The sequence below is a fragment of the Accipiter gentilis genome, chromosome 20 (genome assembly GCF_929443795.1).
Source record: "Accipiter gentilis chromosome 20, bAccGen1.1, whole genome shotgun sequence".
NCBI lineage: Eukaryota > Metazoa > Chordata > Aves > Accipitriformes > Accipitridae > Astur > Astur gentilis.
Genome location: NC_064899.1, coordinates 26,056,464 through 26,078,259, shown reverse-complemented (window position 1 = coordinate 26,078,259; position 21,796 = coordinate 26,056,464). Strand labels below are relative to the sequence as shown.

The window sequence follows — 21,796 nt, the reverse complement described above, 5'->3', positions numbered from 1 at the left end:
AAAGAAGGAGAATACTGGGATTGTGCAAGACTTACTCTAGGATGTTTAGAGGGAGGGCTAAAAGTGGGGAGCAGAATGAGAGGCTTAGGAGCCAGGTGCTGGAGAGGCCACGGGTTTAGACTGGGTGCCTGCAGACACCAGGGAGTCTGAGTGTTGGCTTCATGAAGAACCAGAAGGTCCGAGCCAAGTACCTGAAAGACCGGGGGTCTGAGAGTCAGAGGCAGGTCAGGCCATAGGTCTGGACCAGCTACTGCAGGGATACACGTGCGCTTCTGTGTCTGTTAAGTCTGTCAGCGCGCGAGACAAGTGGGCAGAACACAAGTCACCCACGGGATATACTGAGTGTCCAACGTTAGCTACTGGAGGGATCCATACTCTCCGTATACATATGCATGTATTTTCTGGTACCAGGCTTTCACCATGACCAGCCACAGAAGGGAACAAGACTAGGTGCATACTGTGTGCACGTGTGCCTATTAGGTTCTATGAAGTTACCAGATTTGGCAACTCCTAACAAAGATGATCCCAGAACCTGGTAGCAACTTCTGTAGAGAACTCAATTACGTTCAAGAACTGAAATAGGGCAAAATGCTGCCATGCATCAGTTGATGAATTGCTCTGCTGCAGGTCACAATTTGTCTATGAGAAAGATGGCAATTAAAGTACATTTTTTCAACACTGATGCTAAGCACGTTCTGAGAAACAAACTAATGAAAGATTTTTCCAATAAAATTCATTTTAACAACCTGATGTAGAATAATACAGGTAAACACAGAATGAAAGGGTATGTCACTATTGTATATGCAATGCAGTTCTTATTTAATTGAAAAAATAAAAAAAGGAAATTGAACCTTACACTTTTAGAGGAACTCCTATAATTGTTAATGCTATCCACTGCAAAAAATCCTGCAAAAATCAAGTGGTTTATGCATACATCAGGAAAGCAAACGTACTTACAAATGCAGTTTTGCATCTTGGATACCATTGAACAGTAATTTCTTGTGAAGTTCTGTATTTTCTGAAGTTGTACAAGTTGAGATGTCTGATAACATTTCAAGACTACACTTTGGCACTGCAGATTGCTTGAACAATTGAGAATTCAAAAACTACATACTTATACTCTTTTCATCTGCACAGAAGTCATTATTAAAACACAAATATAAAAATTAGGCTAATTACCTTGTTTTTTATACCAAATTCATAGACAACTTCTTTTTCTTCATCTCTCATTATTGGAATCTTTGAGATATTGCCAACATGCACATGACCTTTAATAACTGGTAACAAGTCAAAACAGGATTCGGCAATTTTCTTCAATGCCGAAGAAACTTTCTGGCAGTCAGGATCAATAACCTTCTTTACCGGTAGTGATGCTTCTAAACTGGAACTGTGTGATGAATCACTGATTTCACAGCTTTTGTCATGGAAAGCCTCCTGTGTATCTGAGAGTGTATTTTTAGGATTTTCGATAGCAGCAGTATCATTGGGCTCCAGCTTTGGTGGTTCACTGTCCAACCTCAGTCTCTTTGCACTTCTTGGCATAGATATGGGCAACGGTGTCCGTTTTTCAAGATGATTTGATGAGCTTGAAAACAATTGCTGATTTTGTACATCTTTATCTTGATCTTTGCTACTATCAGATTTCAAATTGCTCCCAGTTTTAACAAAAGCAGTTGATGTAGATGCAATTGCCTTGAAGCCACCTATTTGAGCCACAGGACCCGGCAAACTTTGGCTGTCTGAAAAAGCACATCGATTAAGCTGAATATTGCCTTTCAGAATGTTTAGTGTCCTTGCCCTTGCAGACAGCTCTGGATACATAGTGTCCAATATTTTCACAGAGTTCTCCTGAGGAGCACCTGGAGCAGCACTGTCGGTCGCAAACAGAGGAAATCTTCCTGGGACGGGAAGCGCGTGCTTTGGAATGGAAGTACAAAACTTCAGAGGTGAGGAGCAAATCCTTCTACCTACTGCCATTTCTGAGGGTGAGGGAGGAGAAAATAAAAGAGCAGATTTTACTGTTGGAGTATCTCTTAATGGAGACATGAGAGGAGGAACAGGGGTTTCACGTAGTGGGGATATGAGGTCATCAAGAGGGGAAAGCAAAGAGGATCGACCAGTAGAAGACATTACGGGGGACATGGTACATGCAGCTTTTGGAGGAGTAGCAATCAAAGGCAGTAGCAAGGGGGGCAGAGGAGGACCCATCTCTTGCCTAATTTTATTTATAGTCTCGGATGAGCATTTTGTTGGCACAGAAGTATCAGCGTTTGCAAGAACTGGCTGAGTTTGTCTAACTTTGAGTGTCTTTGTTTTTCTTTTACCTTGAAACAGCCTCTTTGATAGCTTGGCATGCATTACTTGTGCAGTTGTCTTGGTTGAAAAAGTCAAGATTTCAGATGGTTCTTGCTCTTTGCACTTCAATTTATTGCTCTTTTTGAGAGCGACATCCACACAAGACTCTGACTCCAACATACAGAGCTTCTCAAACGCTGTTTTTTGTGGCTCAGGAGGCTGCCTAACTGTCTGACAATTGCACTCTACATCAGATAGGGCTGGACTTGGAAGACAATTGACACAATTTTTTTTTCTACTGTTACCATCGAGGATAACATCAGTGTTGTTTTCTCCTATGTTGGAAACAGTGTGAGTTTGATGATGATTATATTCTTCAAACACTGAGACCCCCATATCAACACTGTTTAGCAGACCTTGCCCCACATTTGACTGAAGTTTTTCAGAATCATTTTCTTCTAAGAAATTGCCAAGTGCTAACATTCTTGAATTTAATTTACTGTCTTTTACAGCCAGTCTGCAAGTTTCTGGGAATCTGGTTAACGTCTGGCATAGTGGTAATCTATTTTTTGAAGCATTTGGCATCACAGGGCTTTCTTTTGATGTCCCAGTTTTTAACAGACTCTCCTCACTTTCATTGATGCATCCAGCTCTGTTAGAATCTACCATGCATTCATTAGCACCCTCACTATTTTCGGAGGTTACTAATACATACTTTCTTTTCCAAGAGGCTAAGTCTTTAGGATAACCCTCCCCAACCACGTGTGACAACTCATTTGCAATATCTGGAGAGCTGTTTGTTTCACAGCCTGTATACATATCCACCACAGTGTCTGCTTTTGTATGACTAACTGTCAAAGTATTTCCTGGGTGCATTGTTGAATGAAGTTCACATCCTTGGTAATCAGCATCAACAACTGCACCAGTTTCCAGAGCACCCACGGCAGTTCTGGAAGCTCTCAGTTCCTTTCCGAACATGGGAACTTCTTGTATAGAACAGTCTTTCTCTTCAGATTCATTGCTCTGCTCTGGCATATCAAAATCATTTTTAGACCTTTTTATGGCATTTTTCCCAGATGGCTCAGAACTATTCAATTCTTTGCTTTCTCCACCAGCTGTTAGTGAACCAGTTGCAGAAGGTTCTGTTCCAACTTTCCACATAGAAGTCCTGCATCCTGATTCTTGACATTCAGACTTTTGAAGAAAAGTATTCTTATTATAAGAGTTTGGATCCAGGATCTGTGATTTAACAGGTGCCTGAGGTTCTTTATCTACTGGCTGCTCCTTCTCAGATGGAATTTTCACTTTGTTCTTGTGTATGTATTCCCTCTCAGCGCAGTCCGGTTCTTTGCACATGTTGTCTTTTTCAGCAGATAGGATCTCGGCACCCTCTACCAAGCTTTCTGAAGAACAGTTAAATGCACTACCTGTAACACAATTTTTATCTCCTTTGTTTTCCCATGTATGGGAAAAGGCAGCCTTTTCTGTGAAATCAGTTTCAGCAAAACTGACAACTTTCTGAAGATGGAAATTTAGATCAGGAGGCATGGTGGATTCCAAGCCAGTTCCCACTTGCACAGGAGAATCTGTTTCTTCAGTATTTATACGGCCCATCTCCAAGTCCCCTTGAGCAGAAAAAGCCAAGCCACTATTAAAATCCATTTCTGAATGGCAGATGATCTCCGAAACATGATTTTTCTTCACAACATTCTCTTCCCAGTTAAACGAAGTGGAACAAGTCTCAGTCACCAATTCCTTGCTTTGTTTATTTAATTCCCCCTTTATTTCATCACATTTAACGTTTTCGGTTACCAAGAACTGATTCAGAGGTTTTGCAAACTGTGCCTCAGAAGTAAGATTACTTTCTACTAAGACAGATTCAATGGTATCCACTCTTTCTAACAGCTCATTGCTTTCCTCTTCAAAATCTTCTGGATTAACTTTGAATTCAGTCTCTTGAGATTCAAACACTCTGAAGTTTTGAGTTTTGGACAATCCGCATTCTAATGTACTACACAGGTTTTCAGGTTGTTCTATTTCACCTTCTATTTCTGTAAAATCTAACACAGAGGATTCACACTTAGCTACACTGCTTTCTACATCAGTAACGCATGCTGTCTTTGGTAGCGCAAGTGTACTTTCCAAGTCTGACTTCCCTTGCGATGAATTACTACCATTTTCTTCCTGGTGTGGTTTCCCTTTTAAGTACCCCCCTTCCTTTATATCTACTAATCTTCCATTTTCTGCACTATGGAGTATCTCTGATGATTCAGCTATTTCTAGAATACTTTCTCTGTTAAATTTCATGGCTAGTTCAATAGTCTCAGGTCTGGTTATATTCATGTCTTCAGTTTTGAGCTGTGCATCATCTTTTGGAAAGGCTGACAAAGCAGGCCTCTCCATACCTACATTTTTGTCTGTGTCATCCACAGACAATAAATTTCCGATTCCTTCAGTAGCAGATACAGGTAAGTAATGTCTAGAGACTTTAACAGTCTCTGGTTCGCATTTTCTGTCCGCTTCATCTTTTATTGTTTGCACACATTGTTTCTCCAGTATCTCTTCACTGTCATGTTTTATTTCAGAGCACTCAGAGTGTGCAGACATCTCAATAGCTCCAGTGTCTGCCTCAGTCTCCATAGTTATTCCCTCCCCATGATGCTGTATCACTAGGTCTTTAGAACACTCCACTTCACAGAAGGATTTTAAACTACTGAAATCAGACAATACATTTTCAGAGAGCTCGCTCTCATTATTTGCCTCTGCACAGAGTCCTTTAATCTGTATTGCAGCTGTTATTTTCTCCCCAATTATCACTTCTTTTATGTTTTCCCCTGCATCACTTGCCGTATTAGTTACTTCAGTTACATTTTTTGATTCATTTTCAACCACTTCATTCTGTATCAACACATCAGATTTCTCCTCAGAACCTTCACTTTGAAGCACAATGCATTGCTCAGGTGGCAAATGAGTAACATTTTGGGGAACAGATACTGCCCTGGGAGTTTCTCCCTCTCCTGATAACCCACTGCTTTCTGCTTTCATGAATTCACCACGCTTTTCATGTGTACCCTCATAATCAACAGCTCTGATTAAGATTACATTCTCCTCTGTTTGCGCCACCTCACTACATCTTTCCAACTGATTTTGAGGCTTGAAACTGTGTAACATAAAATCAGCTGAAGAACATCCCTCTACACTGTGGATGTCCTCACTATCTCCTTTCTGTTCTTCAATGGCTTCCAATTCATCTGCTGTTGCTTCAGTTAGTTCTCTCTTCTCAGTTTCCATATTCTCAGTATTCTCCTCCAAACAATCTTTGTTAGTTTCCATGTTTGTAATTGAAGCAGCAGCTTCAGCTTGCTTTGTTTCAGCATCTCTCTCCTCTGTGCTTGACATCTTTGGACCAATACAAACATTATTTTCATTCCAACTCAGGTTACATGAGATTTCTGCATCAAGACCTTGCTGGCATGATTTGCTCTGTCTGTTAAACTCCTCACTGTGGCTGAATACATTACAACTCTGAGGCTGAACTTGGTCTTCTTGTAAAATATCCTCCACTGCAGAAGCAATGCAATCAACTTCTTCATCACTGGAACCTGTGACTTCTCCAAACAACATATCCTTTAATGAAAAATACAAAATTAATATTCCAAAGCCCAGTATCAGTTTTAAGGTCTACTTCTCTAAACAAACACACTGGTGGCCCTGACATGCAGTGGTTTTCAGAGATTAAGGCTGACCAACAGAATTACATCTTTCCCCCTCGGTGTTCTTCATAGCAAATGGAAAGTACCTCTGTGAAAAGTCAGAGACTTCTTTACCTACCTACTATCATTCTAAGATTACTGGGAAACAACATCTAGCAGGCTCCCCTTGACTTTCAAGCTATGGAATTTTGCTATGAAAGCTGTGCTTATACCCAACAGGAGTTGGGACTGTAAGCCTGCAACGCTGGGAAAAGAAATTATGACAGCAGTTGAGACACAGGTGACTGTTTTAAATATACATCTGAAAATTATGTTTCGCTTCCTTCCACAGGCAGTATGCTAGAAGGTAAAAAAGTATCTATGGATCTAAACGCTCACACAGAGACCCTTTCAGGGCATGAGTAACTAATACTGATACTCAAAAAAAAAAAAAAGCCCAGGAATGTCAAATCATTATTTTTGCAGTAATTATATGACAAAGTTAGGGCCAAGTCAGACACATCCTGAAACTCACCTGTGTAGTTGGTGGTGAAAGCTGTACTGGAGAAAGCAGAGCAGGGAGAGGCCTGACCCAATTCAATATATCCATCACATTTCCACCTGGGCCCTTTTGCTCCTGATCAGAGAAGTCTGAACTGCTGTGTGCACCATCTGTCTGTATTATCACACCTGCAGTTTTATCCTCACCACTGCGCAGACATTCTTCAGCAGGCCTGTTCTCAACACAGTCACCTCCAAAAGGCTCAGTACTTGCTTGAAGTTGCATGGCTGTTAGAGAATTTTGCTTTCCAGCACTTTCCAGCGAAGAATACCAAGGTAGCGTTTTGCCATCACACTTCCTGATCTTTTGGTGGATTTGTACAGTTTCTAAGACGTAAAAATATTGTTAAGAATTTTTTCCCCTCCCATTTTTCTTTATAGAGATAATACATCATTAGTAAAAAGAATGCATTACTATCTTTTCAAGTAATGTTCCCATAGACTAGTAATAAGAAGCACTTAATGTCACTTTCAGAAATATTTTCCTTACAGAGATCAAATGTTATCGTTCACAAACAATTCTTTTTTCATGAAAAAGGTATATGTCTGTGCAAACAGCTCCCCCCAAACCACTTTCTGACTTGGATCATTAAGACTATTCTTACCAATTTTTCTTATCAGGAAGGGCTCAATGATTTACTTCAGTTTTAGCCCAGTAACTGATGTTCAGGAAAAGCAGGACAAGCATGCAATGACATTCCCCACTCAGGCTGTAATTCTCAGCTTAAAGCAACCTGCAGCTTTGAGCCAGCAGCTGTACTTGCAGACCAGTCACAATTATACCCTGCCATAAACACGGTACCAGAGTTCTTAGCTATATTCCTAGTTTTATGATTTAATACACATATGCTTTTAAAGTGTTCTTTAAATTCCAATATTGAGTCTAATCATACAAGATTTTGTCTTTAATGGTGTGGCTTAAAGCTGAACCCTTAAAAAAACCCCAACTTTCTTAAAAGTGAGGTTTTCCCTGCAACATACCTATGCACAAAGGAGTTTGAACCACTAAGACAATGAAAGATACTGAGCAGCTGACAACCCTTTCAAGATAATATCAACTATACCAGTTTTATACAGTTACTCTAGTAGAAAGAAAGCATGTCCAAATGCTCTGCGTGATTCTTTGCATTGTACTTTTGATTTGTTCCTTCTCAAATCACACTTTTTATTATTACACAGTAAACCATTTCTTAATGCATGCAGACAAAACACATTGGCCCAGGAAAGTCTAAACAGTAGAGACAAAGAATTTAAGTATCAGTTGTAATTGTGCTAGATACTTTTAACAGTGAAAAGGTGGCCTAGTTTTCTGAAATTGAAATTCTTTGATTTTATAAAAAGAAAATATTACCTCCAATAAAACAGTAGAAATCAACAATCCCAAAACCCCAGTGCGCCACATGGAACTAGAACCTACTCTGTAGCATTTGCAATTCTTATACGACATTTGTACGTGTGACCTTGTTTATAGTGCTCACAAACACTACTGGATGCAATATCAGCAGTATTCAAGCAAGAGATCAAGCCTTTCTGTGTACATCCAAGTACCATCCCACAGTATAAAGAACAGCACATGCACAAAATGGTTTTGAACAGAGCGTGTATTGATTTAATTGGCACAACTTGCATTCTGTTGGAAAAATAAAAAAGAATAGTGTGCTTCATTATTGCTGTCGGTGCTTATCCACTACTATAACTTGCAGAGATACTCCTGAAGCAGCATCAATGGTAGCATCAGATTTGAAATACTAATTTAATTTGATAGGTGAAAATGACCTCCCAGAGATCTGTCTCCCAATAACCTTTAAGCACATTCTGATGTGTTGGCTCCACTAAAGGAGTTAGTAGGAAAAGTGATCAAACCCCCTATTTCCAAGATCCATCCATCTCTATCACCTCATTTTCCCCCAAGGTAAGTAAGCTCTGATATCTCCTTTGGTCAAAGTAGCATCTTACAAGTTTTAAGATCCAGGCTGACAGATGAACTGACATTCTCTGGAAAAGATGCTTCAGCAATACTACCATCAAGATGATTTGATCTCTAAGATGAAACCATTGTAATATGGGACAAGAAATTAGGGCAAACTCATTAAGACCCTTTTTTTTTTTTTTTTGCTAGAAGATTGCATCTGTAAACATAAGCATTTTGCTATTATGAATCCAAGGTAATGGCCACTTTCATGAGAGGCAGAACAACAAGATGGCTGTCCTAGACTGAAAATGGGGAAAAAACCAAACCAAACCCAAAGCAACAGAAAGCAAGATAAATTTCTATGATATCTAGCCACTCCAACAAAAGCAAAAGAGGGACTGACTAGAAGAGACTGTTATGGACAATTGCTTCTTTTTGTAAAAATATTGTAGTTTCCTTGAGAAGATGTGAATAGTAAAAGATGGGACAGGATGCCCGGAACCTAAAGCTCCCCTTGTGGTGGATGGGAAGGGGATGACACTAGAACCTGATACCCCTGAAATCACCCACATTTCAAACTCTTCAGTTTATTGTGCTTGTTCCTGTCATTTCATTGACCCTTGATCAAGAAATAAAATTCAGAATCTCAGGGGACAACTGTCTAGCTCAGTTTTGGAGCTGAAGCCACAGATCTGCTGGATTAAACTAGTGGGAGTGAGGCTGATAAACTGGCTTATGAGCTGATCCTTATATTTTGGCACCTCTGAAATGGATTCCACTAGAACACAATCTGAAACTAGATTCATTGGGATCTACACTGGTAGCAAATTTTCAGACTTAACAGGGTGGGGAGACAGGATAACAGTTCACCTTCAAAGCTCTTAATAAGGCAGGGTACTTATCCCAGACAGTATCTCTGCAGCCTGAGTTACAGAAAACTGAAGTAGTAGAGAAAAATAAAAGAAAAATGAGAGATTAATAAGCACACTCTGGAGAGACAACTAATGCAGTTTCAAGGCACCTATTACTCTTGAGGGCAGAAGGAAAATGACATCTGTTATGTGAAGTTAAAGCAGTTAAAGTTTGCTGTGAACCTGCATGGGGATAACTACTCAGATTATTTTTTGTTATTATACTGAATATCATGTTACAAAATTAAAGCTATCACCAAATTGTACGTTTTGTTTCTCTGTATGACTGTCTTTAATATGAAAATTAATGCACCATTATCTATTATTATTCAGGCAGGAATGAATGAAGAAAATGGTGGTAACAGCTTCTTAAATTTTACAATCCAACTATGTTACCATGTGTTTGTTTCAGACTAAAAAGAGTGCTTGCAGCCCATAATTCACATTATATACTGCAGTTTATAATGATATAATAATTAAGGTATAAACATGAGAGGTGAGTTTTGACTACTTAGAAATAGTCAAAGCAGCTGATAGTTAAAGAATTTGATTTCTCAATTGCAACAGCAGATTACAACAGCTTTCCTTCAGGAGACCTTTCCAGTTTATTTGGCTGTTCAAATTAATATTTGCAATTATTTTCAAATATTCTAATCACACATGTACTTGCCCAGGCAATCATTAAGGAAAGTATTTAAGTCTGTCAAAAAAAGTCATGCAAACGGTACCCAACCTGATGATATCCCACTAAGACTAAATTAAGGCACTTGCATATTAATAAATTCACATTTACTGGAACCTACCTTCTGTAACAGTCAGTCTTCTTTTTTCAGGCCATGCCTTATCCTGAATAGAAGCTGAAAAAATGTACCAATATTTATTTTTGGTCAGAAAAAGAGACCACCTCAAGAAAATTCAAGACTTTGCATGCCATCTCACCCAAGACAGGATCATTTTCCTGATTCTCTCTTTTTCCTGTTGCACTGTCAATGCACATCCAGAGTTCTTCTAATAAGAGCTTTATTTTTTCTGTTAAAATAAATATTTTTATAAATTGAGGAAAACTTTGAGTGCTCAGAGAGCTAAGAATTTATGTTTCTTTATTTTTACTCAGAACACATACATGCCTACAACTAAATACAAAATACACACAACAAAAATTAAGACAAGGGACATAGGGGCATTTTAGCTTCAGAGAAAGAGAAATGCTAGATGCCACTGAGAGAATGGATCCTGTATTGGCCACAGCCACACAGCAGACTGAAGGAACCATTGCAGAACGCTTTAGCTTTTCCATTCTACAGTGAGGGTTGCAAAAAGTTGTAGCAGCACCCAGAGTAAAACGTAAAAGCAGATTTGAATGTAGCATAAGTGAAATTAAACAGCTTTCTAAAACAACTCAGGTGACATGAACATAAATGGGGGAGGAAATCTTTTAGGAAAGAAGTATTTATATCACATTTATGCGAACTCAGTAGTAACTCATCTTAGTCTTATCATGGAGTAACAATGTAACATATCTGAGTAACAGCACATTAAATATAGCTGAATTAATTATCAGGCCACAACTTCAGTAAACATTGTCTGGACTCCTAACATCACCATTGCTTGGTGATGCCAAATTACCTAGTTCTGGAACAAGAAGGGCAGGTAGAGAGGGAGAAACAGACCAAAAACTCAACTAAATACACAACCACCTCACCTACTTGTGCCAAAACTATCATCAGATCCAACAATCAGGAACTGAGACTATTGGTTTTGTGCCAATTCCATAATTCAAAGACCAATGCAAACTGCTACTATTTTATATAGAGAGCACCCTCAGCACATAAGCAGAAAACCTGCCAAATTTTCCATGACAGCTGTTAACAACAGTAACAATTTCTCATCAGTAATAAAGCCTTGCTGCTATTTGAAGTTCAAATTAGAGTTCAGATCTTCATTTTCCCATTTTGCCATTAATTAAAAATTAAAGGACTAAATTGGGTACCAATTTAGTACAATCCAAAAGGCAGTCAAAATATACCAAGACACAAGAACTGACAAGGTCTACCTTTTTCAGAAAAGTTTAATTTTGGCAACAAACTTTATATACAAATATTGCAAAGCAAGAAATAGAACAGGGAAGTTCTTCTTTTGCCTGAAAACTGCCTCCAGAATTTCTAAAGAATTCAAAAGCAATACCAGTATTTTAAAAGACTGCAAAACTGCAAAAATTAATTTGCTTAAAGTTTGGCCTCAGTACTTTAGAAGAAGTTTAGAAGGAATTTGCTACATTACACAGATTCAGATAAAGTCAACGGGTTAAGAAACAACTACTTCCACTTGATTTACAGAGCCTCACATAGAAATTGTAGCAGATTACACTCCTATCTTGTGTCTTTTGCTTTGCATGCTTCATGATTTCAATGAGCTTCACAGACAATGGGATTGTTTGTATTTTTCTCAGTACTTGCATTCTGTTTAATATTTACACTTCAACTGACTTCACACACTCATGGTGTAGACTAGTCATTTTAATGACTCAAGTATTTTCCTTATTGCAAAACTAAAAATAGTAATCTATTACATCAGTCCTTCATCAATATAACATATCTGTATCAACCACATCTGCTCTTACAGCATTTCTGTCAGTATCCTCTGTTTCCAAAAACACAACTCTAGAAGAGTAGCAATAAATTCATAATGGTTGGTTCTGCACAGAGAAGGGTCTTGCAAAAAATCTTACCTTTGTCTATATCTGTTGTAAGATCTTCACTTGAACTCTGGGTCTCCGCATGCTTAACTATTAAAAAGAGGAGAGGGGGGAAGTGAAATGTTCAAATGGAACAATACTACACATAAATCTGAAGGCAATCAAAGGTGAACACTTACCTTTTCTGCACTTCTCTTTAAGTACACCATCAAGTTTTCCCTGTTAAAATTAAATAACACTAATTTTTCATGCCATACATAGTTTGTAGAGCATCTACTCTTAATTAGCATGAAATCTAAATCAGCATTTCAAAGGTCATGCTTCAGTTGGAAAATTTCTCTCTCTTAAGGTGAATTGCCATGTTTAGTTACTCAATATCCCCAACAAATGTAATTTTACTATTTCAGTATCTCTATTACTAGTAGCTTCTTTCCCCCCACCCCCGCAAGAAATACTAAAAGAAGCTTCATCCAAAAGACCAGGAAAGTCTTACTTGTGCCTTCTTTAGCTCCTTCTCAAGCCTTTTCTTTTCAGTTTTCAGTTGTCTGAAGTCCTGTGTATGCTTTGTTGCAGCCTCTTCAAGAAGGAGATTGAAAATGCAAGTTAGAAACTACAACATACAAGGGACAACTAAATTTAAGTAATATTAGTCACCAGTTTGCAAATCAAATTACCAGAAAAAATAATATAGATAGTGTGAAACACAAATCTACCGACGTTATATTTTGGCTCATTTGGACAAAAACTCATGCATACAAGTATGTCATCTTCCACTGCATAATTACTGTTCTGAACTACTGGAATACATTTATTAGTTTTCTCACTTACATGCAAGAATGAACAGTGGATCATATTGTAATGATACTGTACTGTAGAACAATATACAAGTGAAAAAAGGGAATAAAATTAAGAAAGAGGTGCAATATTTTTTTCATGTGTTTTATTCTCTTATTTAAAGGAGGGCTCTGGTTCAAAGATGAAAAACACTACAGCCAACTGCATTAGAAAGATGTAGATAGCACTCAAAGACTAAAAATCAGAGAAGAGTACCATATCTCTTAATGTCTAACACACCTGGTAAGAGTGCAGATGGACGGGAATAAAGAGTACAGGGCAGGGCAGTGAGGGCTGAACGTGAGGCTCCTAGGGAAATTCTCAAGCGAGAGAGATACTTGAGAGAGCTCCTGAGAGATCAGGTTAGTGACTTATACATGGACAGCAGAGAAAAGACAGATGGAACTTGCCTGCTGACAGATCATGTCACAGAAGAGGGCATATCAAAAGAAAGAGCATTAAAAAGGCAGCTCAGGTGGTAGTCGACAAGAAACAATCACAGGAAAATTTCAGATTGACAAAAGATACCAGGTTAAAATACGGGGTCTGGGATATTTAATGAACACAGAAAAGCACAAAACAGATAAACTAGTCACTCAAATTGGACTTACTGTAAACTATCTCACAGTATTTTGTTCTAACCCTGCCAGAATTTGAGTTTTGAGGGGCAAGAGGGTATAAAAACCTTGCTGCCACATAATGAAGCTCCAAAATGCTCATAAAAATAAACACCCTGTACCTGTACTTTACAGTAGGATTTGTATCTAACACCAAGATACAAGTCACTCAGTTCATTGTACTTTAAACTGTGGTAAGCACAGCTGTAAGTGTGCCACAAATGGAAATAATTGCCTTGCCAACTAACAGTACAGAGAGTTAAGTATCAGAATGCTTTAAGCATGTCCACCCTCTACTAGCAAAACAAGAAAAACACTGTGCCACGAGGCCAGTGCTTTATCTTTACTTAAAAACAAAACAAACAATCTAAAAGCCAATTGCCAGAATATTTAAAAAACAGAAAACATGTGTCAGGATCACTACATATTTAAATATGATCATAACCATGACTAGAAGAATCCTGCTAAGATTATAAGAACACTGTAGCACATGCCCTATGAAAACAGACTCGTTCAGCTAGACTTAATTAGCTTGAGAGGAAAAAAACCACCACCAACAAAAACCTTAGAAGGGATCCAAGAGCAGCTTTCCTGTACCTACAAGGAGGTATCAAGAAGATGGAACGAGACTGTTCAGTGGTACATAATGGGAGGATGAGAGACATCAGGCATAAGTTGAAACAAGACAGTTTCCAACTGGCTATAAGGAAAAGCTTTTTCACCATGAAGACAGTCATGCAGTGAATGAGGTTGTCTGGACAAGCTGGGCAGACTCCATCCTTTGAGGTTTTCACGACCAGAAGTTCCCTTCCAACTTCATTTACACCATGTGCCTAAGATACTCAACAGAAAACATTCTGCAGGAGGGATGATTCAGAGACTAAGGCCCATGCATAGTACTGCCCTATCTTGCTCCTTGGGGCCTCAGTTAGAAAGCTGCAGTTACTGCTTTGGATAAAAAAATGAATCAAGAAATGGAGTAGGACAACAGCACAACAACACAACGTAGAAAGTTACCTTCAAGTTTCTTCACTTTTGTTTCCAGTTTCTTTCTCCTGTTAAAAAGAATGCATTAATACATCATTTTTGTTAGAATTATGTTGCATGAAAAGCCAGAAAAAAAATAAATCTAGCCATTTCAGAGAAAACACTTTCTAGACCCAGGACCTGTGAGACCAATGTATCCCTGAAGTTGAAAACTTAAATCAGTGGCATGTTGCTGACATTCTCTCAGAAACAGCTGTATCTGTTACAGAGGTAAGAGTTTGCTCTTAGGAGAGTCAGTCCACTAACCCACGTATATAAATATACCTTCAGCTACAGCTTGGAGTTACAAACACAACCTAAGAAAGCTGGCTTCTGGTTTTCGCATTTCTATGATGTAATGCGGACAGGTTAGTTTTACTCCTTAAAAGCAATTAAGCCTTGCTTACAATCAATAAAACCTAAGCAATGAGATAATCAGGATTAGCCTTCAGGATCACTTATGTCCTACAGCTTTTTGTTCAGAATATCCAGGTGTTTACTAAAGCCAAACCAAAACAAAAAAATTATGCGTCCTGAACAACTTTAATTTCAGCATTTCCAACTCTATCTTATATGTAAAACACACACAGAAATGGAAAATAATAAAAAAAGTAAACACTTCTATTACTTCCTGCTGTTAAACCCCAGTGTCCCAGAAACAGTTTTTAAACTCCTGTGATAAGTAGAGGACTCTGTCCTGACAAACACAAGCTCCCAATGCTCACTGATCACTTTCATGAAGAACACAGTTCATCCATTCCTCATATTAAAACTTGTATAATAGATGGGGACTTACAGACTAAGCCTTTCTGGATGTGCAAGCTTTAATCATCACTTCAGACATTAACTGGAATACATTTGAAAACCCACTCAGAAACAGGATGATTGACCACCTTTGGCATGGTCAGTATCAAAGCTTTTATACTATAAAGTCATAGACCAATGCTCTTCAGCTTTCTCAGCCTGAACAGGTTCATGCTTAACTCTATACTCAGATGATAGCTTTGACAGTGAAGGTGAAAATTTCAGAAACAAATCCTCATAAAACATCTTTGCAGAAAAAAAAAAAAAAGGCAGGGCAGGGGGAGGGCTGTCCTTTAGAGAATAGCAGGTAATGAACTCTCTGTAGATTATCTTCTGACCAATGCACAGAAGTGCTGCATCTACAATGTATGGACACTGGAAGCAAGAACAGGCGACATGGGAAAACTACAGAGATGCTGTTCACCATTGAAGCGAGAAGATTCGTGCAGCCAAAGCTCAATTAGAGTTCAAGCTGGCCAGTACTCTGAAGGACTACAAAAAAGGCTTTTTAAAATATGTTAACAGCAAAAGGAGGATCAGAGATAACACTGGTCCATTACTTGATGAGGTCAGTCACCTCACAAATAGGGATGCAGACAAAGCAGAGGCATTTAATGCCTTCTTCACCTCTGTCTTCAACACCAATGATGGCCCTTGGGACCCCCCAGTGCCATGTGTTGGAAGACCATGACTGGGGGGTTGATAAACTCCCAGCCAACTCTGAACTTGTTCAAGACTTGCTCCAGCTGGATGCATATAAGTGTATGGGGCCCAATAGGATTCACCCCAGGATACTAAAAGAGCTGGCCAATATCATTACAGGGCCTCTCTCCATTATTTTTCAACAGGCTTGGGCATCTGGTCCCAGTTGAGTGGAAGCTGGCAATCATTGTCCCAGTTTTCAAAAAGGGTAAGAAGGAAGACCTTATTACAGGCCTGTCAGTCTCACATCAATGCCAGGTAAAGTTATGGAGAAGGTTATTCTGGGAGTTACTCTAAAAAAGAGACAACACAGTCATTGGTCATAGCCAGCATGGGTTCACAAGAGGGAAGTCCTGCTTGACCATCTTAATTTCCTTTTATGACAAGGTCACCCATCTAGTTGACCAAGGGAAGCCAGTAGATGTGGTGGGTTTTTTTTTATTTTAGCAAAGCTTTTGATACTGTCTCCCACCACACAGCTAGACAAGTCCATAATACATTGGGTAAGCAACTGGCAGAGGGGTCGGGCTCAAAAAGTTACAGTAAATGGGGTTACACCAGGCTGGTGGCCAGTCACCAGTGGGGTTCCCCAGAGCTCAATTTTAGGGCCAGTGCTCTTTCATGTTTTTATAAATGATCTTGACGCAGGAGCCAAATGTACATTAATAAGTTTGCTGATGATAAGAAATTAGGAGCTGTAGACTGCCTAAAGAGTAAGGACGCCTTACAGAGCAATCTGGACAGAGTGGAGAGCTGGGCAATCACCAACTGTATGAAATTTAACAATACCAAGTGCCAGATTCTCCACCTGGGACAGGGAAATCCTGGTTATACTTACAAATTGGGGGACAAGAGGCCAGAGAGCAGCCCTGCAGAAAGAGGTCTGGGAGTCTGGGTCGATGGCAAGTTGAATATGAGTCAACAGTGTTACCTGGCAGCCCAAATGGCCAACCATGTCCTGGGGTGCATCAAGCTCAGCATAGCTAGCCAGTTAATGGAGGTGATTGTCCCACTCTGCAGTGGTGCAGCCCCACCTCGAATGCTGCATGCAGTTTTGGGCGCCTCAATATAAGAAGGACATCAAACCATTAGAGTGTGTCCAGATGAGGGTGACCAAGATGGTGAAAGGTCTCAAAGGCAAGACTTATGAGGAGAGGCTGAGGTCACTTGGCTTGTTCAGCTTGAGAAAGAGAAGGCTGAGGAGTGACCTCATCGCAGTCTACAACTTCCTCAAGGGGGCCATCAGAGGGGGAGGTGCTGATCTCCTCTCTCTGGTGACCAGCGATAGGACACGAGGAAATGGAATGAAGCTGTGTCAGGGGAAGTTCAGATTGGACATGAGGAAAAGGTTCTTCACCGAGAGGGTGGTCTGTCACTGGAACAGGCTCCCCCCAGGAAGCGGTCACAGCACTAAGCCTGTCAGAGTTCAAGGAGCATCTGGACAACTCTCTTATTCATATGGTTTAGTTTTAGGTAGTCCTGCGAAGAGCAGGGAGTTAGACTCAATGATCCTCATAGGTCCCTTTCAACTCGAGCTAGAAATGCTAGGATACAAACAACTAAGAATCTGAATAACCAGACAGCCACTAAATGCCAACATTTACCATTGCAATGATATTTGCAGCTGAAACTGTTACTTTCACAGGTGCAGTAGTATGCTGACTAACATCATCAACACACACAATTATATTAAGGAAAAAAATAGACAGTAACTCACAAAAAGCAAGGCTTGTAGATGATGCATTTGGACAGAACTCCTCTTACGCTACACAACCCAAGCTCCTATCTGATCTTTAAGAGGCATGCACAACTGCGGCTGACAGAAAGCTATGCCAACAGAAGTTGCAGAATACATCAGTGTTATAATATACCCAAGCTACAAAAACCATAATGTGGTTATACTTGTAATACTCAAAAGTTGAGAAATATAAACACAAACAACAACTGTGTGTGTCGTATTTATTTCATCCTTAGAAAGAATGTGATCTTTTAATTTAAATGAGCAACTTACTTCTGGAACAGTCTAACATTTTGACTACTTCTTTCAAAGCTTGTCTGTAGAAGCAATTTCATACCTAAAACCTTCTTCACAGTGGACACAGACTAAAGTTACCACGGTTGTTACAAGCTCAGAATTGGGGAACTGCCATGCTTGTAAATATTCAAAACTCAACCAGACAAGGTCCTCAGCAACCTTTGACACTGGTATATGAAATAAGCGCAGTCTGGCAGAAGTGACAACTGCAAGTGACAACAGTGCTAGTCTGCTTGTACAATCTTTTGGATAATAGCAGCTTGCTGCTGTGCTTGTGAGTACTGTATGTTTCACAAGCCAAAGATAATAGGCTATCTCATTTGAGAGATGCTTCAGTTGATTATCTCCATGGCCCTTCATTGGACTCTCTCCAGTATGTCCATGCCTCTCTTGTACTGGGGAGCCCAGAACTGGACACAGTACTCCAGGAGTGGCCTCACCAGTGCTGAGTAGAGGGGAATGATCACCTCGACCTATTGGAAACCCCAAAATAGCTTAGGAACACCAAAGTTAAAAATTATAGCCAGTTTACAAGGAAGGAAGTAAAGAGTCATCAGTGGGAGTCCCACTGGGATGTGTGCTGGAACACATCAGAAATAAATCTGACTACAAAAAAGAGCAGAAGGGTCCTAGAATTCCAAATGACTACAGAGCGATCATTGGTGTTGATAAATGAAAAGTGATGCACATGGAGAAGAATAACCACAACTACAAAGTCACAACACCAAGCTGTATATTAGCTCGTTCTCCTCTGAGAGCATAAGTACCTTTCCATACAATACTGAGAAGTCACAGTTCCCCAATACAGGTGATTTAGAGGCTAGGAATATAACACGGTTAAAAAGCAATTAGACAAATTCATTAGAGAGTCCATCAAGAGCTGTAAGACATAACAACACACATATATGCTCCAGGCAAGGAAGCCTTTGAGTGACTGGCTACTGAAAGAACAAACTTTGGGAATTACCAAGGCACAGCTTCACAATATTCTGTACTATGGCAGCAAAAATGGCTTCTGCATTTTTTGATGCCAAATCCCTCCTGCCCGTTTCTTCCAAATATGGTGGACAGTTCAGGGCCTGCTGAGCTGTTTCTTTAAAAACAATTATTTTAAGGACTGATTTTAAGTGCAGATCACTTTGGCAACATCATTTATATATTGGCCTCAGAGACTTACCACCACAACTGCAACGGACTGCAATAACAAAAAGCCAAGAACCACTTAAAACTGGAGAAACCACAGCTGCTTCTCCAACTTCATCCTGTTCTTAAAAACCTTTGCTAAATAACCACCAAAAGCCACTTCAAGACAGGATAATAATTAAACTAATACTACCTTCCAGAATGTTTGCTACAAAATTTAAGACCATTCTTCCATCAACTCCCTGTTTTAAGAACCCATAAGCATAAAACGTTTAGCAAAATGGAAAGCATAACTAGGTAAGGTACAAGACCAAGTTCTGGAGGAGGTAAGAGGGAGAAAGGAAGGGTGTGAAAAAAAAGAAGCATCACTCACACAGCATCACTGTTTACTATTTCTTCTTTAATTTTAACATATTCCAGTTGACTCTCCCGATAAATCTTGAGAGAACTCTGTGGAGAAGGAAAGCACAGTTAAAGTATGTTCTTACTGAGAGCAAAAAAAAAAATAGATGGCAGACACTTTACCTATTCTAATGAAAACACTGCATAGCCAAAAAAGTATATTCAGTGAGAAAACAAGCAAGTTGAAGTGTCAGGTGGTTCTTCTTCTTTAAAGGCAAAAGCTACAGCAAACAAATAAATATGTATCTATCTATCTATCTTTTGAGTATGTGCCTCCAACACCTACCTGGATAGTAACTCAAAGGGGAAGTCAAGAGCTTAACTATTATACACCCTACACACAATCCTGCTTTTTCTGAAAAAGTGCCATCAGGACATCAGCTACTAATGCTGGCTGAGGGAAGAGGATTTAAAAACCACTTCTAACATTGAAGAAAAACTAGGTACAGTGACAAGACAAATGTTAATATCCTACCTTGTACCAGCATGAAAAAAAACTACAAGAAAGAAGGTGGGGTATTTTTTGCAGAAATAATAGTTAATGTCTAGGAAATACATATATTTAGGCAATTTAAACCGCCAAAACTTTTATTCTATAGACTAAATCTCAGCTAAGGGATGGGAGAGAAATTAGGAATAAACTCAAGTAGCTAATAACCTAAAAGCTTATTGTCCTGGTTTCAGCTGGGATAGAGTTAACTGTCTTCCTAGTAGCTGGTACAGTGCTATGTTTTGTGTTCAGTATGCGAAGAGCATTGATAACACTGATGTTTTCAGTTGTTGCTCAGTATTGTTTAGACTATAGTCAAGGATTTTTCAGCTTTTCATGCCCAGCCAGCGAGAAAGCTGGAGGGGCACAAGAAGTTGTCACAGGACACAACCAGGGCACCTGACCCAAACTGGCCAATGGTGTATTCCATACCATGGGACGTCCCATCTAGTATACGAACTGGGAAGTGGGGGCGGGGAATTGCCGCTTGGGGAATAGCCGGGTGTCGGTCAGCGGGTGGTGAGCAATTGCCCTGCACATCATTTGTACATTCCAATCCTTTTATTACTGCTGTTGTCATTTTATTAGTGTTATCATTATCATTATTAGTTTCTTCTTTTCTGTTCTATTAAACCGTTCTTATCTCAACCCAGGAGTTTTACTTTTTTTTTTCCCCTTGATTTTCTCCCCCATCCCACTGGATGGAGGGGGAGTGAGTGAGCGGCTGCATGGTGCTTAGTTGCTGGCTGGGGTTAAACCACGACACTTATGTTCAAAATGGTAACAGAAGCAAAATCCTATTCTGCATAGACCCTCTTTGCACCTTTTTAATAGTACAAGTTCTAGAGAGTTCAGTAATCTAATAAGATCAGAACAGAAAACCAAAGGAATGTGAATGTATCTCCTTCCTTCCTAAACAAGGAAATAAAACCCAAATCAAAAATCATAGGAACTACAAAAGCCTGTACTTTTTGCCTACCTGAAACCAGTTGCCATTCAATTAATTTCACCTAAAACCAGAGCTGCCTGTCCCAATGAGTTGGAAATAACAACTAGGCTCATTAAAGCCTGCTTCATTAAGATGAGCATTAAATACATACATTTCCTTCAACAGAGAAAGTGCAAGTTATTTAAACCTTACAAGCACACCTTTTTCTCTTCCAACTCTGCCTTCAAGGAACCCAACTCTTCCTGGCACTTTTCCAGAGGCAGGATTTTCTGTAGCATCTGCTCCACTTGGCAACGAAGAGCAGAGATCTCTCTGAAACAGGAAGTGTAATTAAAAAAAAAAAAAGTTGCCAAAACCATGGCTACTTTCAAACTTAATGTTCTGATTCTTCAGGCAAGTGTCTGAGTATTTTGCTTTCCCCTAAGGAAAAACACTGTGAGAGATACCCAAAGGCTTTTAAGAGTCTATGCATTCTCACTTTTTGATCCAACGTTTTACATTCAAAGAATATTCAAGATCTTATTTAAAAACATTAAGCTGAGTCTAAAGCTAGATGCAAGCTGATGGCATATGCCACACAGGAGTACTGCCCAGCTGCCTACACTGAAGCATCAGGTATAAGTGTCTCCACATAGACAATGCTGTGAAATAAGAACAGAGTCCAACTGCAGGATTTTTCAGCAGGCAGGATGGAGTCTGTCAAGATTATATGCTGCCTCTTCCTCTAT

The 21,796-nt window shown here is 39.4% G+C and overlaps 1 protein-coding gene across 9 annotated transcripts in view; it reads right to left on the bottom strand.

Moving 5' to 3' along the window:
• ICE1 (interactor of little elongation complex ELL subunit 1) overlaps positions 1-21,796 on the bottom strand; it is a 43,994-nt gene that overhangs the window by 18,750 nt on the left and 3,448 nt on the right. For all 9 annotated transcript variants that reach the window (XR_007508899.1, XR_007508900.1, XM_049823708.1 and 6 more), the window contains 10 exons: positions 21,269-21,380; positions 19,601-19,677; positions 14,535-14,572; positions 12,560-12,642; positions 12,246-12,285; positions 12,100-12,156; positions 10,311-10,400; positions 10,175-10,228; positions 6,523-6,875; positions 1,180-5,922 (listed from right to left, as the gene is read on the bottom strand). Coding sequence is in view for 7 of the 9 variants with exons in the window: in XM_049823708.1 (XP_049679665.1) it covers positions 1,180-5,922; positions 6,523-6,875; positions 10,175-10,228; positions 10,311-10,400; positions 12,100-12,156; positions 12,246-12,285; positions 12,560-12,642; positions 14,535-14,572; positions 19,601-19,677; positions 21,269-21,380 (5,647 nt within the window). In the remaining 2 variants the exon portion in view is untranslated. The remainder of the gene's footprint in view (positions 1-1,179; positions 5,923-6,522; positions 6,876-10,174; positions 10,229-10,310; positions 10,401-12,099; positions 12,157-12,245; positions 12,286-12,559; positions 12,643-14,534; positions 14,573-19,600; positions 19,678-21,268; positions 21,381-21,796) is intronic.